The sequence below is a fragment of the Lepidothrix coronata genome, unplaced genomic scaffold, assembly GCF_001604755.1.
Source record: "Lepidothrix coronata isolate B3197 unplaced genomic scaffold, Lepidothrix_coronata-1.0 Scaffold297, whole genome shotgun sequence".
Taxonomy (NCBI): domain Eukaryota; kingdom Metazoa; phylum Chordata; class Aves; order Passeriformes; family Pipridae; genus Lepidothrix; species Lepidothrix coronata.
Window position 1 is genome coordinate 447,485 of NW_016690477.1, and position 12,215 is coordinate 459,699.

Consider the following 12,215-nt stretch of genomic DNA (forward strand, 5'->3'; position numbering starts at 1 on the left):
TGCTCAAGAGCAATGGGAAGGACTCAGTCAGGACAAAAGACCTCAGAACAGCTGTCAAGGGGCAAGAGCAAGAGAAGCATGTCTCCAGCAGGATGCCACCTGTCTCTGCCCACAGTCACCAAGGTTTGGTGCAACGTGGTGGCACAGACTGTATTTGTGTCTGACCTTCGTGACAGACGTGACACGGAGACCTGCAGCTCCCTCTGAGGAGGACAGCAGAGGGAGAGCTCTTTGCACGGACACAGCCCCAAGAGACTCCACCAACGCACATGAACATTGTGGCAGGCTGCCAACAGAACAGTAAGGGTGCTGGCCACCACCTTTGTTTCAATTGCTGCCCAGCACATGTCAAGCTGTGCAGTTAAGAGTTTGTTGCCATTCCCTCATCAGTTGTCAAGGTTTACACTTCAGAACTATTCATTGTGGATCCATTTTAAGGATAAAATAATCACATCTTCTTGGCTTATAAAGGAGCTTTGTTGCTTCCCAGACACCAAATCTCATTTGTCTGCAAACTGTAGGATGAATTCCAGAGATGCCCAATGAGCCCATAGGACTGGAGTAACCCACCAGTGAGAATTAGAAATGTAAAACTATTTTAAATGCATGAGGATTCAAAGTAAACACAAGAACTGACACAGCAAGCAGAATACTTGCCTAAACCTGAAGACTTGGACTTGGGATTTGTGTCTGAAGATCCACTGTCCTCTCATTCATAGCCAGGCCCACCCCCAGACTCTGTCCTCTTCAGTTGTCTCAGCACAACTGTTGTAGTATTATGCAAGTGGAGTGGATTTGATGCAACCTTTGAGTTCATTTTTTAACTCAAATCACTTTGCAGATCTTACTCATCCCAGTGCCCCACAGACACTAGGACTGGCCCAGATAAGGTAACAAAAAACAGTGGCTGAAAGAAAAAAAGGGGACGGACCTGCTTTGCTGCTAGGAAAAAGTTTCATGGGATGATGATGGGGGAGCAAAAGAAAATCTTGCAGAGAGATGTAGAATTAGCAAGAACGTATCAGAGACAAACATTCTTGACATTAGTAGTAATGTAAGTTCTCTGAGAGAGTTGCTATAGACACCTCAGGGTCATTTCCCTGAGGACAGGTGTCCTGAGCTTCCTCAGCCTTCCCAGAAGGTCTCTCAGTGTCTAGCTCTGCATCCTGAATCCATAGACATTGTCCACATTGCAGCATGTCTCTGACTGAAGCAGGTACCTCAAGTTCTTGCCTCATCCTCCCACTACAGCCCCAGGAGTGCCTTTTGCAGTTTCTTGGGAAAGACTTAAACAACCCTCCTCTAGAGCCCATGCTGCAATGAAAGGCTGCATCAATCATGGTAGCAAAGAGTAAGCAGAGGTTTTGTACCATAGCAAATGGCCTTGCTTTCCCCATGGGAAAAAGAAAAAGTTCCTTGTAAAGCCCCAGGACCAGAAACTTTCTTAGGCCATTGCACACTGGCATTCATAAAACTACTGCAGTTCTGATCCAGGCCTTGGATCACAGAAAAAAAAAATATCCCTCTGATTTCAGAGGACTGAAGCTTAGTATAAAAGCAAAAAAAGGGAAAAAATACAAGAGATATACAGGTTCTGGCAGTTGTGCCAATGCAACTAGATTACTGGACATCTGCAAAGCCATTAATCATCTCCTGAAAACTGGCAAGCTTTGTAACACCTGCACACCTTTTTAATTGCAAACTTTTCCCACTACAGCCCCCCCACCGCTGATGTCCTCCCAAAACAGGGATGGTCAGTGGGCAGCTGTCGCATGGGTGCCCTCTGGGGCCACATACCAGCCGCCCATCATGGCCCCCCAGGACTGGGGAATGGCATCTGCACCCACCTGAGAGGGAGGGCGAGGGTGCAAAGCTCACAGAATGACAGAACTGTAAGGGTTGGAAGGGACCTCTGCAGATCATCTGGTCCAACCCCCCTGCCAAGGCAGGGTCACCTCGAGTAGGTGACACAAAAATGCAATCAGGTAGGTTTTCAATGTTTCTGGAGGGGGAGACTCCACAACCTCCCTGGGCAGCCTGTTCCAATGCTCTGCCACCCTCAACAGAAAGAAGTTCTTCCTCACGCTGAGGTGGAACTTCTTGTGTTTCCAAGTCATACCCAAAGTGGGGATGCAGGCAGTTTGTGGAGCACTGACTGCCTCCCTTAGCATATTCAACATTTAAAGCAGCACTCTGTTCAGAGAAGGGAGGCCTGAAGGAGGAGTGTTTGCAATGTATTTTAGTGGGGAAAGGGAAAGAGCTCTCTCAATTTCAGATCAACTTGAAAAGCACCAAGCCAAAGGGATGCAAGCATGGAAGCAGCATCTTCCATGGAGGTGACCTTTGCTGGGACACAGCAGTCCCTGAGGGCTGTTAGGGTGGAGAGCAAGGGACTCCAGCAACCTGCCAGTGGTGCTGTCAGGGCCTCTGCTGATTGAGGTGAGGAAGGAAGGACACTGAGGTGCCAGAGAGAAGAGCACTGAAGCTGATAAAGGGTCTGGAGCACAGATCTGATGAGGAGCAGCTGAGGAACCTGGAGTTGTTTAGCCTGGAGAAAAGGAGGCTCAAGGGAGACCCTACTGCTCTCTACAACTACCTGAAAGGACGTTGTGGCAAAGTGGGGGTCACTGTCCTCTCCCAAGCAACTAGCAGTAGGACATAGTCTTAAGCTGTGCCAGGGGAGGTTTAGGTTGACCATTAGGAAAAATTTCTTCACAGAAAGGGTGATTAGACATTGGAATGGGCTGCCCAGAGAGGTGGTGGAGTCACCGTCCTTGGAGGTGTTTAACGAAAGACTGGACGTAGCACTTAGTGCCGTAGTCTACTTGACGTGGTGGTGTTCGGTCGCAACATTTGGTTTCCAACCCGAATGACTCTGTGATTCTCGGAACGGCTCCCCTGCGGCTCCGTCACGTGCGGGCGGCCATTTTGTGCGGAGCGCGGAGGGCGGTGCCCGTTAGCGGTGCCGTGGGGCGGTGCGGGCGAGGGGCGGGGGGTCCCTCCCTCCCCGTTTTATTCCCGTTTGCGCTTCCTTCTCCTCTTACTCCTTCGTTTTGTTCTTGCTCTCTCTCTCAGGTTTGCCCCCCGCGTCCCTCTGCTGTTGTTACCCCACCCCTCGCTCCCTCCCGCGCCCCGCCCCCTCCTGGCACTGCGGAGCCGCAGACGTGACCCGAGCGGACTCGCTTCCCCGCAGCTCCAGCCTCTCGCCGTAGAGTCGCATGTCCTCGATCCAGAACCTCCAATCCTTCGGTAAGAGCCGCCGACACCCTGCCATCCCCGCAGCCACCCCCGCAGCAAACCCACTCATCGCCCCCGCGTTCCCGAGGCCCCGGTGCCCCCGCCCCCGCGGTGACATTGAGCGGGTGTCGCCGTCCCCGCGTTGCTCCGTGAGGCAGCGCCGGCGGCTCATCCTTGTCCTCCCGTGCCGCTGGCCTCGGGACGTGCTCAGGGTGTGCAGCGGAGACACCTGGGGCGGCAGGGTCAGCCCCCTCGCTGCTCCCCTAGGAGATGCTGCCATGTTCCCTGCTCTGACACCCCCTATCAAGGGTTCGTATCCTCTGTTAAGGAAGGGAGTGTTTTCCTCAATTCCAATTGCTTGTTGATTTGCTGCCTCATCTTATCCTTAGCAATGTCCCAAAACGTGATACAAGCCCTGCAGAGGTTATCGTTTCTGTAGATTGAGCTATACAGATGGCAGGTAATTTCTTTTGTATCAGCAGGGAAGTTTAACCATGCCAGGTGCCTCCCTTATCTATGGGCAGCAGAAGTGAGCAAGTTAGCAGTTTATACAGTAATTTCGTCAGACTTTCAGTCACAGCTTTGACTCTAATCTTCTGCATGTATAAACCGTTTTAACATCCAGTTATATATTTATATTATATATATTATATATATATTGCAGTTATATATAATATATTTATATATTTTATATATATTTAATACCTAAAGTGCTGGCTTATCTCTAGCTTAGAGCCCTAAACTCTGCCAAGAGATCTTGGTTTATATCCAGCCTAGTGTCCTAAACCACATGATCTTTATGCCAGAGTCCTCTTTTTCTTTCACTTTTTTGTTGACTAAAATTTTTGTTGGTGTTTGCCCCACAAGCTGTGGGGCGCAGTAAAATTCAGCACGGTTAAACAAATGCCTTAGTAGAAGTTAAACTACTGAAGATTCCTACTGCTGTACTTCTTTAATGTGGTGCTCAAATCCTCATCCTGCTTTCAGTTCCTTTAATGCTCTTGTCATTCTTGTTTCTACAAAGGTCTGTCAGTCTGTAGATGAACTACTTCTTTTTGCATTTCTGCTGAAATTCTACTCATTTGGGACATTTCTTTTGAGTGGATAGCAAAACTTGATCAGTGCTTTTAGGTCTGAGGTTTGGATGGAAGTTTGGGAAATTTTGTTTGGCATGGCTGTTGAACCTACATGGACTCTTCAATATCATTCTGATCAGTATAAAAAATTACTTGTGATTCATCTTAAAAAGTAAAGAAGTATATCATGCTTCAAGGTTTATTCGGAGCTACTGATTAGGAGACTTACAGACCTGTAAAATTTCTTGATGGAGTGTTAAATACGTTTTTGTGAAATACAGAGAATAAGACGTATTAATGCAAAAACCTCCCGTCTTTCTAAATGCCTTTCTGTTTCATCTGTGCTAGATAAATTTTAGGCTTGGAAGAAATTGAAAACTGACATTTCTGTAGTCAAAGCCTAAACTAATTTTGTTACAATTCTCACGTAAAGCTGACTGGAAGGGTGCTGGTTTACAGATAGCTTCTGACATCTGTTAGTGTGTGTCTTTGTTTTGTTCCTATTAGTAGCCAAGAATTACATCCATGCCTTAAAGTGCTGGTAGTGTGGTAGTTGTCACAGTATAAGACTTCTCTTCTGGACCTGTAAAGGGAGTGTATGTACTAGAGCTTTTTTATTTCTTTGTACTTACCAGTTGACCTGATAAGAGATACTATTGCTTTATTTCACTTTAAATGCCTGTGACTGTCTAAAACTTATGTGCACTTGACATTCTCTTAGAACCCCGTTTTCAGGTTCAGAGCTGCAGGATTTACAGTTTGCAAGAAACAATGAAGTAAAGTGATAGCAGAAAGTTGTTTATATCTGGGAAGGCATTGAAGAAACTAGATGCACAGTAGTTGGGAGTGCTGCCCTGAGTAGGTAGCTGAATGAGACTTAATACAGCTGTAGAAAAAAGCGCTGTGATTTTCACAGTGTGTTTTTAAACAGGGAGAAAACATCAGGATTATCCCCTAAATAATAATAAATGTTGTGAAGTGAGAAACTTCCTGGTTAGTTTTGAGCTTGGGTGTTTTCCTTTGTGGGAATTACATGAATCTTTTTGCCTCCTACAGACCCCTTTGCTGATGCAACAAAGGGTGACGACTTACTCCCGGCGGGGACTGAGGATTACATTCATATAAGGATCCAGCAACGAAACGGAAGAAAGACACTAACAACTGTTCAGGGAATTGCAGATGATTATGACAAGAAGAAACTTGTGAAAGCTTTCAAAAAGGTAAAGTTGCTGACTTGATTTGAATAAAGATATATAAAGAAGTATGATAGCTTTTAATACTAAGTAACAGAATATTTCATTCTTGGCAGCGCACATCACTTTCATATTCAGGTTGATCCCTCTCACTGTCTTCCACAAAACACCTATCAGTGTCTATGAGACTGATCTTTGCTAAAGAGTTAAACATTTCTATTCTATAAAGAAGTAAATAAAATATATTCTGAATGTTTCGTTAAAATTTCCCGTATATATGGCTTTGTTGATGTGAACAATAAAACCAGCTTAAAGTAGAACGGGTTTTGCATTCCTGCCTCTGTTAACAGCTGGGTTGCTGTTCAAAGTGGAGACCTTTAATTTTGCCGGAATAAAAATACTTATTTTAAAATAGTGTGGAGTTGAAAGGCTGTATCTTAGGACTTTGTTTTCTGTTCTTGCGATGACTGTTCACTAGTTTCTTCTGCACAGTAGCTAATCCTGTCATTGCCTGAATTTACCAGCAGCAGCAGCTTAGTTTGTGTATGTATGCATCAGCAGATATTTGCTCTCAAAACCAGTAAAATAGATTTAGCCTTTGCCTGGCTTGTCATCAAAATTCAGTAAGCAGCTTCTGAGACAAAGTTCTCCTGAAAAGACTGACTAAGCAAAATCATGATGTACATCAGATGTCTTACAATATAAATGTTTCTCTCTAGAAATTTGCTTGTAATGGTACTGTGATTGAACATCCTGAATACGGTGAAGTTATCCAGCTGCAAGGTGACCAGAGGAAGAACATTTGCCAGTTTCTCTTGGAGGTGAGGGACTGCAGATAAATATCTAAACCTCTCTGGAAGTAGTAGAGTGACAGGTGGTACTGATGCTAATTAACCACTTAAAGATGTTCACTATAGTTCCTTTGTATTTTAAGCTAGAAAGTAAAATGACGCACAGTGAGAGTAAACCTCTGGTAAGAATCAAAGCACTGTAGAATGGCTTTACTCTGTCACAACACACCACTTGTTCTCTGGCAGTGCAACTTGAGCTCTTCATTTGTAAAATCAAGTGTTTCCAAACCACAATCATGAGACTGAAAATACTATAGAGGAAAGAGGCTGACTGTTGCAAATCACGATGCAGAGTTACACTGTCAAAGAATAAGGGCTAAGACTATAGAAGAAATTAGATGTCTGATAAGATTTTCTTTTTGTGTAGTCAGTTCTTCTGCTTGGCCCAGAAACATTCTGGGAACTAGAAGAATGCTTTTTGAGTATATACTGTATAGCAGTTTTTAATCAAAGTATAAGATTGTGGTAACTTGATATTGCTGTAATAAATACCCTAAGTATGTAAGCTTTACTAAAATATGTTGCTTTTCTTCTTTAGATTGGCATTGTCAAGGAAGAACAACTGAAAGTTCATGGTTTCTAATATACCTGTACACTTATGAAGAACCCTGCAGTATTGGTCTTACCTAACTCGGCTCTTCTGTGAAAAATGAATCTTTGCAGTGAATGGACTTCCCTGTTACCTGAACATTTACAATTTGATTCAGATTTGCATGACTGCATGAAACAGGTGGTGTGTAGACTAGAAACACATAAGAAAACTTCAGTAAGGTGGTAACAAAGACACTTGTGAACTTTACCACATTTCCAATGGAAATGTATTAGTGATGATTGTTCAGTTTAGTACTCTCCACCTGACTTAAATGTGTGAATTGTATTCAAATAGTGTGTGTTGTTGCTTAAAAATAAAAGTTTGTTCATATGTTTTCTGGCATATCTGAAATGCTTTAGCTGAAGTTTTAATCTAGCACTGCAGCCTTGCTGAAGAATGGCTGAGCTGCTTTATGCCAAGTGTAGCTCACTGCTGATTGAAGAAATTGGAAAATCTACATGATGAAGTATTAGCTGAATTATCAGTAGATTTAGCTTGATGTGGTCTTATCCTGTGGCTGTAAGGCTAGAGCTTTAAAGTCTGTAGTGTAGGTGTATCTTAATAGCAGCATAAGACATAAATTGTTCACTGAGTAAGTAACTGAATCTTCTCTAAAATTTATTGCAGTGACTATGAGCTATTAATGTGAAGCATAGTAGAGGTGAAATAAGGTGAACTTAAGACTGCTGTTACTGAGAATGTGCTAAATATCTAGGTCTTACACAGTACTCCCAAAATATTTGAAGGAAGGGGATGGGATATTGTCACTGGGTGAGGAGGGAAGACATTGATTTGGCTTCTACCATGACTGTGCTTTTAATGTTGACAAGCAGAGTGCTTTAATGACCTTGTTGTGTTAGCTGCAGGAGTAAGGAAGGGAACAGGCTCTACTCTGACCTTTTTCTTGGTATGAAAAGTTTTGTTGAGATTAAAAATTGATGTAGAGAGTTTTGTAATGGAGTTTGGGTGTTACTACAAAAAGCTGATTTAGTCTACTTTTCTAGAAGGCAATTAATTCAGCATTGTTGGCAATTATAATAGGTTTGTTCCACCATGCATTTAATCTAGTTTAGTTAACTAAGGCATTTGGTATTCTGCTTGTAAGACATGTCTCTTGAAGAATGAAATTAATTCACTTGATAAAAAATGCAGATCTTGTCTTCCTTTTGAGATAGACATGGAAATTTTCTCTGAAGCAATTCAAAATATGATGAGCTGTGAAACTATAACAATAGTGGGAAATGTTTAAGAAACGTTATGTAATAACCATGTATTCTCTGGAAGGGAAGAAAGAGACATTTATTTACTGCTAACACTTACTAGTAACTTATCCAGAAAAAAAAATCGATGACTACATTTTTTTTTTTTTTTTTTTTTAGATTTCTGAGTTCAGATATGAACCCTTATGGGACTAGCAACAATTAGGGGAGCATTATATGACAGTTTCTTTCTCCGTCTGGTCTAGACAATTCCACCTATAAGAATCCAGTGTCCAGTCTCTCAGTCCCCACAAATTGTGCCTGGTGTTACAGATCTTAATTGTTCAACAGAAAGGATGTTCCAGAACATTGTAACTACTAAGGTATAAAGTGTTCAGGAGGAAGGAATACCTGCTGCAAAACGCAAAATACCTACACACCAAATGAAAAAACCAAAAATAAGTCTTATGCAAGTCTTGCAAATTAGCAGAATAAAATCATTCTACTGCAAGTTTATCTAGTCCTGATTCTTAGGTGCTAAAGTAATTAATCTATTGGGGGTACATAGCACTTTGTGATTTTCATTTTATCATATGCCAGAAAAACTGATGTTCCCATTTAAAGCTTGTTCTCCTGCCCAAGAGGAAAAACAAGCATTATCTTCTCCTATTTCCCTGATATTACATGAGTACTTCTAGTGGGCTTTGAATTGGAGATTAACAAATGACTAGCAGATCTCGTGTTACTGAGTCAGTCTTCATTTCAGATGGTGTTCCATTAATTTCTACTACCTAAGCTTGAGTCATTTCTCGATAGTCATTCTTCTTGGAATAAATAACAAAAACCTTTTGTTCATCCTCCTCGTTTAAAAATCTGTTCTTGCAGTTGATAGGTGGCTTGGGTTTTGTGCTTTAGGGGAGATGCTTGTGTTTTGACCTTTGAAGGGCAAAATTGGGAGAAAGTAAGAAGTAACACATTTGAAGTTTAAAGAGCTGAGATTTGTTGTGGCGACAAACCATGTAATCTTTCTAGAAGAAAAGCAGAAATTTTTGTCCTTGAGTGTTTTAAACCAGAACAGTGTCTCTTAGATTGTAGTTAGCCTTGTTACAAGCCCAAACCTCTTTGTATGTTCTAGATGAAAGATTTTTACAGTTTCATGTTTTGTTATCTTACTCTGAAACTTCTTTGTCAAAGTTAAACTTATTTGGAATACATATTCATGTTTCAAGAATGCTGAAAATGAAGGCTTTGGAAAAGAACTGTTTAACGTACTGCCATGAAAATTTGTTTTCACAATGAAGGCAGGTTTCAGTCTTTCATCTGTGCCAACAGGAAAGGATGTGGCCTATAATTGTCAAGGCAGTAAAAGGGAGCTTATAATAGAAAGCACTTTTGAAATTCACTACTAGGACTTGAGACTGGCCAAGCTCAGACTGCAAAGGGTGGTGCTTTCTTTTTGTTGGAATGTTGTGAAGTTTGTGCCCTTCAGATCTGCAAATCAAGGTGGCCTTCTTAGTGATACTTAGGCTTAACCACAAGCTGTTATTGGATGTAGAAACTGTTTTTCAAATTCACAGCCTTATGCAGTTATATTAGGCTGTTGTAGCTGACTCTGAGTTGATACACTGGAGTAAGGTGTTGCATAAATAAATTCATTAAACTGACTGTTCTGAATCTGCATCTACTTAATGCAGCTATGAGCATGAAACCCTCACTTGCCAAACGGTGGCAGCAGTCTTTATTTGTAGAATATGAGATTAGTAATTTAAATCTGTAAACTGCCTACTTCCTCTTGCTGTGTAAATTATCAGGCCCTTGACCATCACCTGCTAAATTTGACCCCGTGTCTCAGAGATAAGCATGAGGAGCACAGTGATAGGCAGATAATAATTTTCTAAAGTGGAAGAACCTTTGAAAAGAGGAATACCTGGGTTGTGTCTGTGTGTGACTATTCATTGGTTCAGTGGCTTTGCTTAAACCTTGGTTCCTGCACTGCATTCTTGCACAGTCTAAATGAAAACCATTTTGCTTTGGAGAAAGAGGAGGGAACTCCAGTAAAAAAAAAAAAAACTGCCTTAGGAAATATATTTATCTCTGAAGTCTGTTTTTATTAACATAGATTCCTGGACTGCAAGACCTCTGTAACATTGTTTCTGTATCTTTTAAAAATCCTAGTTAAAACTTCCTTGAACATTTAATGTTCTAAATACATCTAAAGCCATAAGAATTGTTGAAGCTTACGTTTCAAATATTAATAATAGTAATAGTTAGGCAGAATTCTTAATTTTGTCCTATACTGCCACCCTGCTTATAATTGGTGTGTAGCTGCCTTGCAGATGCACGTGTTATTTAGAGTATGTAGCTTTTGTAACATCTTGTCTAACATGCTGCAGCCTCTTACAGGCCGTACTACTCTAATTTTACAGTGTAGGATAGATGTTCCTTGAGTTCCAGTCAGCAATTATTTTCCTTAATTCTTCTTGGAAGGCTCTAGTGGCTCAGTAGTTCCTCATACCATGTGAAAATATATACAAGATCAGTATTTAGCCAGTTAGAGAATGGGGAAGGCCTTTTTTATAGATCACTTTGGGACACAGTAGGGGTTACTGTCCCTTTTATCTCTTCAGTGTTGATTAGTGTCACTGAGTGTTCCTCTAACTAGTGTGCTGTTGCTGCTAGGGAAATGCAAGTGGTCTTAGAGGGTCATGTGTATTTAAGTGCTATGACTCTTTGTACATCCATACTCCATTTAGTTAGGAATGTGTCCTCCACACATGGCAACATGAAGGTTGTTTTCCAGTTGCCAGATCAAAAGCTCTTGAGATGAATAAGGGGAAAATGGCATAGCTGTTTTATGTTTGCTGTATAGATGTTTCATGCCTACTGTTTTCAGTCTGCATTAAAAAAACATAATCTCAAAAGAGGATTTGTACTTGGCTTGCCTTTTTAAAGTTTACTACGTGCCTGTCATTGATCTCTTAATGAACAAGTCTTAACCTGTACTGGAGTATTGCTACAGAGCTGAGACAACAAAAGCTTTTGAAATAAAGTGTGCAAATGTTATTTGATATATGGTTTTCTAAAAGAAATGGAATTTTATGCTGGTGTTAAGGAGCGGTTTTTTCTTGATGGAAGATAAAAGCATAATTTAATAGTGATGTGTGTGATCCTCTTGTAAGTGGCTTTGATTTCTTCAAGAAATGTTAAATTTCTACTATAATCTCTACCAAGCAACTTAAAAATACTGTGACTTGTCCTGAAATATCATATCTCTAAAACATGATCATATTGGCTTGAGGTCTAAAACTTTGTGTAGAAGAGAATCATCTAATTTCTTGAATAAGCAAAACACACAGTGTTTTAAGATGAAGCCAGTGTTCAAGTCTGGTCTCAGCTATTTTAGAATGTCTTGCATCTGTGAAATGTGGCAGCACATTTCTGAAGTTAATTTGGGGTCTGATTAAAAGTACTTGTGTGTACAATAAATGGTCGAATTTTTTTTCCACTTTAGGCCATCTGCACTGTGATTATGCAAAAAAAACCCAAAAGCACAACATATGATTCAGGCTCCGTTCTTCCAAGTTATGAGTAGCTGAATTCAGCAGATGTGGTTGCAAGTAGAAGGGTCATGCTCCTCAAAGGCAGGAAGGATTTAGCTGTCAGCTGTGTTTGGGGTCCCTCTCACCACTGGATGGGGGGGGAACAGCTCTATTCCTACAGCACACACAAGCAAGGCTCGGGTATCATGATGGGACAGTCAACCCCAGGGAAGAGGTGGCACTGCAGTTGTTTCGTTTGTTGTCCCAAAATGAACTAGAAGGTTGCCTTTTTAGGTAGACCCAGCAAATAACATAAATCCATGGATGTGTAATCAGAGAATAGTTATGGGGCAAGAAAGGTTAGAAATGTTTTATTTCCAAAAGTCCTGCTGGAAAAAATCTACTGAAGGGCCAGCCCTGTTGCAGAGGAAGAAGCCTTTGGCTACACTCTAACAGAGAAAAGTCCATGATAAGGGTGCCTCCTGATCGGTGATCAACTACACAACTGACGTTGATGGTATCAGCACA

The 12,215-nt window shown here is 41.4% G+C and overlaps 1 protein-coding gene across 3 annotated transcripts; it reads left to right on the forward strand.

The window, feature by feature from the left end:
• Positions 1 to 2,931: 2,931 nt before the first annotated feature.
• Positions 2,932 to 11,218, forward strand: EIF1B (eukaryotic translation initiation factor 1B). Of its 3 annotated transcripts, none has more exons than XR_001878401.1 (5): positions 2,932 to 3,249; positions 5,370 to 5,533; positions 6,226 to 6,327; positions 6,896 to 7,087; positions 8,329 to 11,218. XR_001878401.1 is itself a non-coding variant. In XM_017837238.1 (5 exons), the coding sequence occupies exons 2-5, from the start codon at positions 3,219 to 3,221 to the stop codon at positions 6,938 to 6,940; spliced, it is 342 nt and encodes a 113-aa protein (XP_017692727.1). In that variant the 5' UTR covers positions 2,958 to 2,975; positions 3,076 to 3,218; the 3' UTR covers positions 6,941 to 8,293. The 3 variants fall into 3 exon arrangements, 2 of the variants coding, with proteins under 2 accessions (XP_017692726.1, XP_017692727.1); XM_017837238.1 differs by lacking the exon at positions 8,329 to 11,218 and having other exon boundaries at positions 2,958 to 2,975; positions 3,076 to 3,249; positions 6,896 to 8,293; XM_017837237.1 differs by lacking the exon at positions 8,329 to 11,218 and having other exon boundaries at positions 6,896 to 8,293.
• Positions 11,219 to 12,215: the final 997 nt, after the last annotated feature.

What these genes read in the sequence shown, in the direction of transcription:
- EIF1B (XM_017837237.1), top strand. Translation starts at nt 3,219, where the DNA reads ATGTCCTCGATCCAGAACCTCCAATCCTTCG. An exon ending in CCAGAACCTCCAATCCTTCG is followed by an intron (nt 3,250 to 5,369) that starts GTAAGAGCCGCC and finishes TGCCTCCTACAG; the next exon opens with ACCCCTTTGCTGATGCAACA. An exon ending in TTGTGAAAGCTTTCAAAAAG is followed by an intron (nt 5,534 to 6,225) that starts GTAAAGTTGCTG and finishes GTTTCTCTCTAG; the next exon opens with AAATTTGCTTGTAATGGTAC.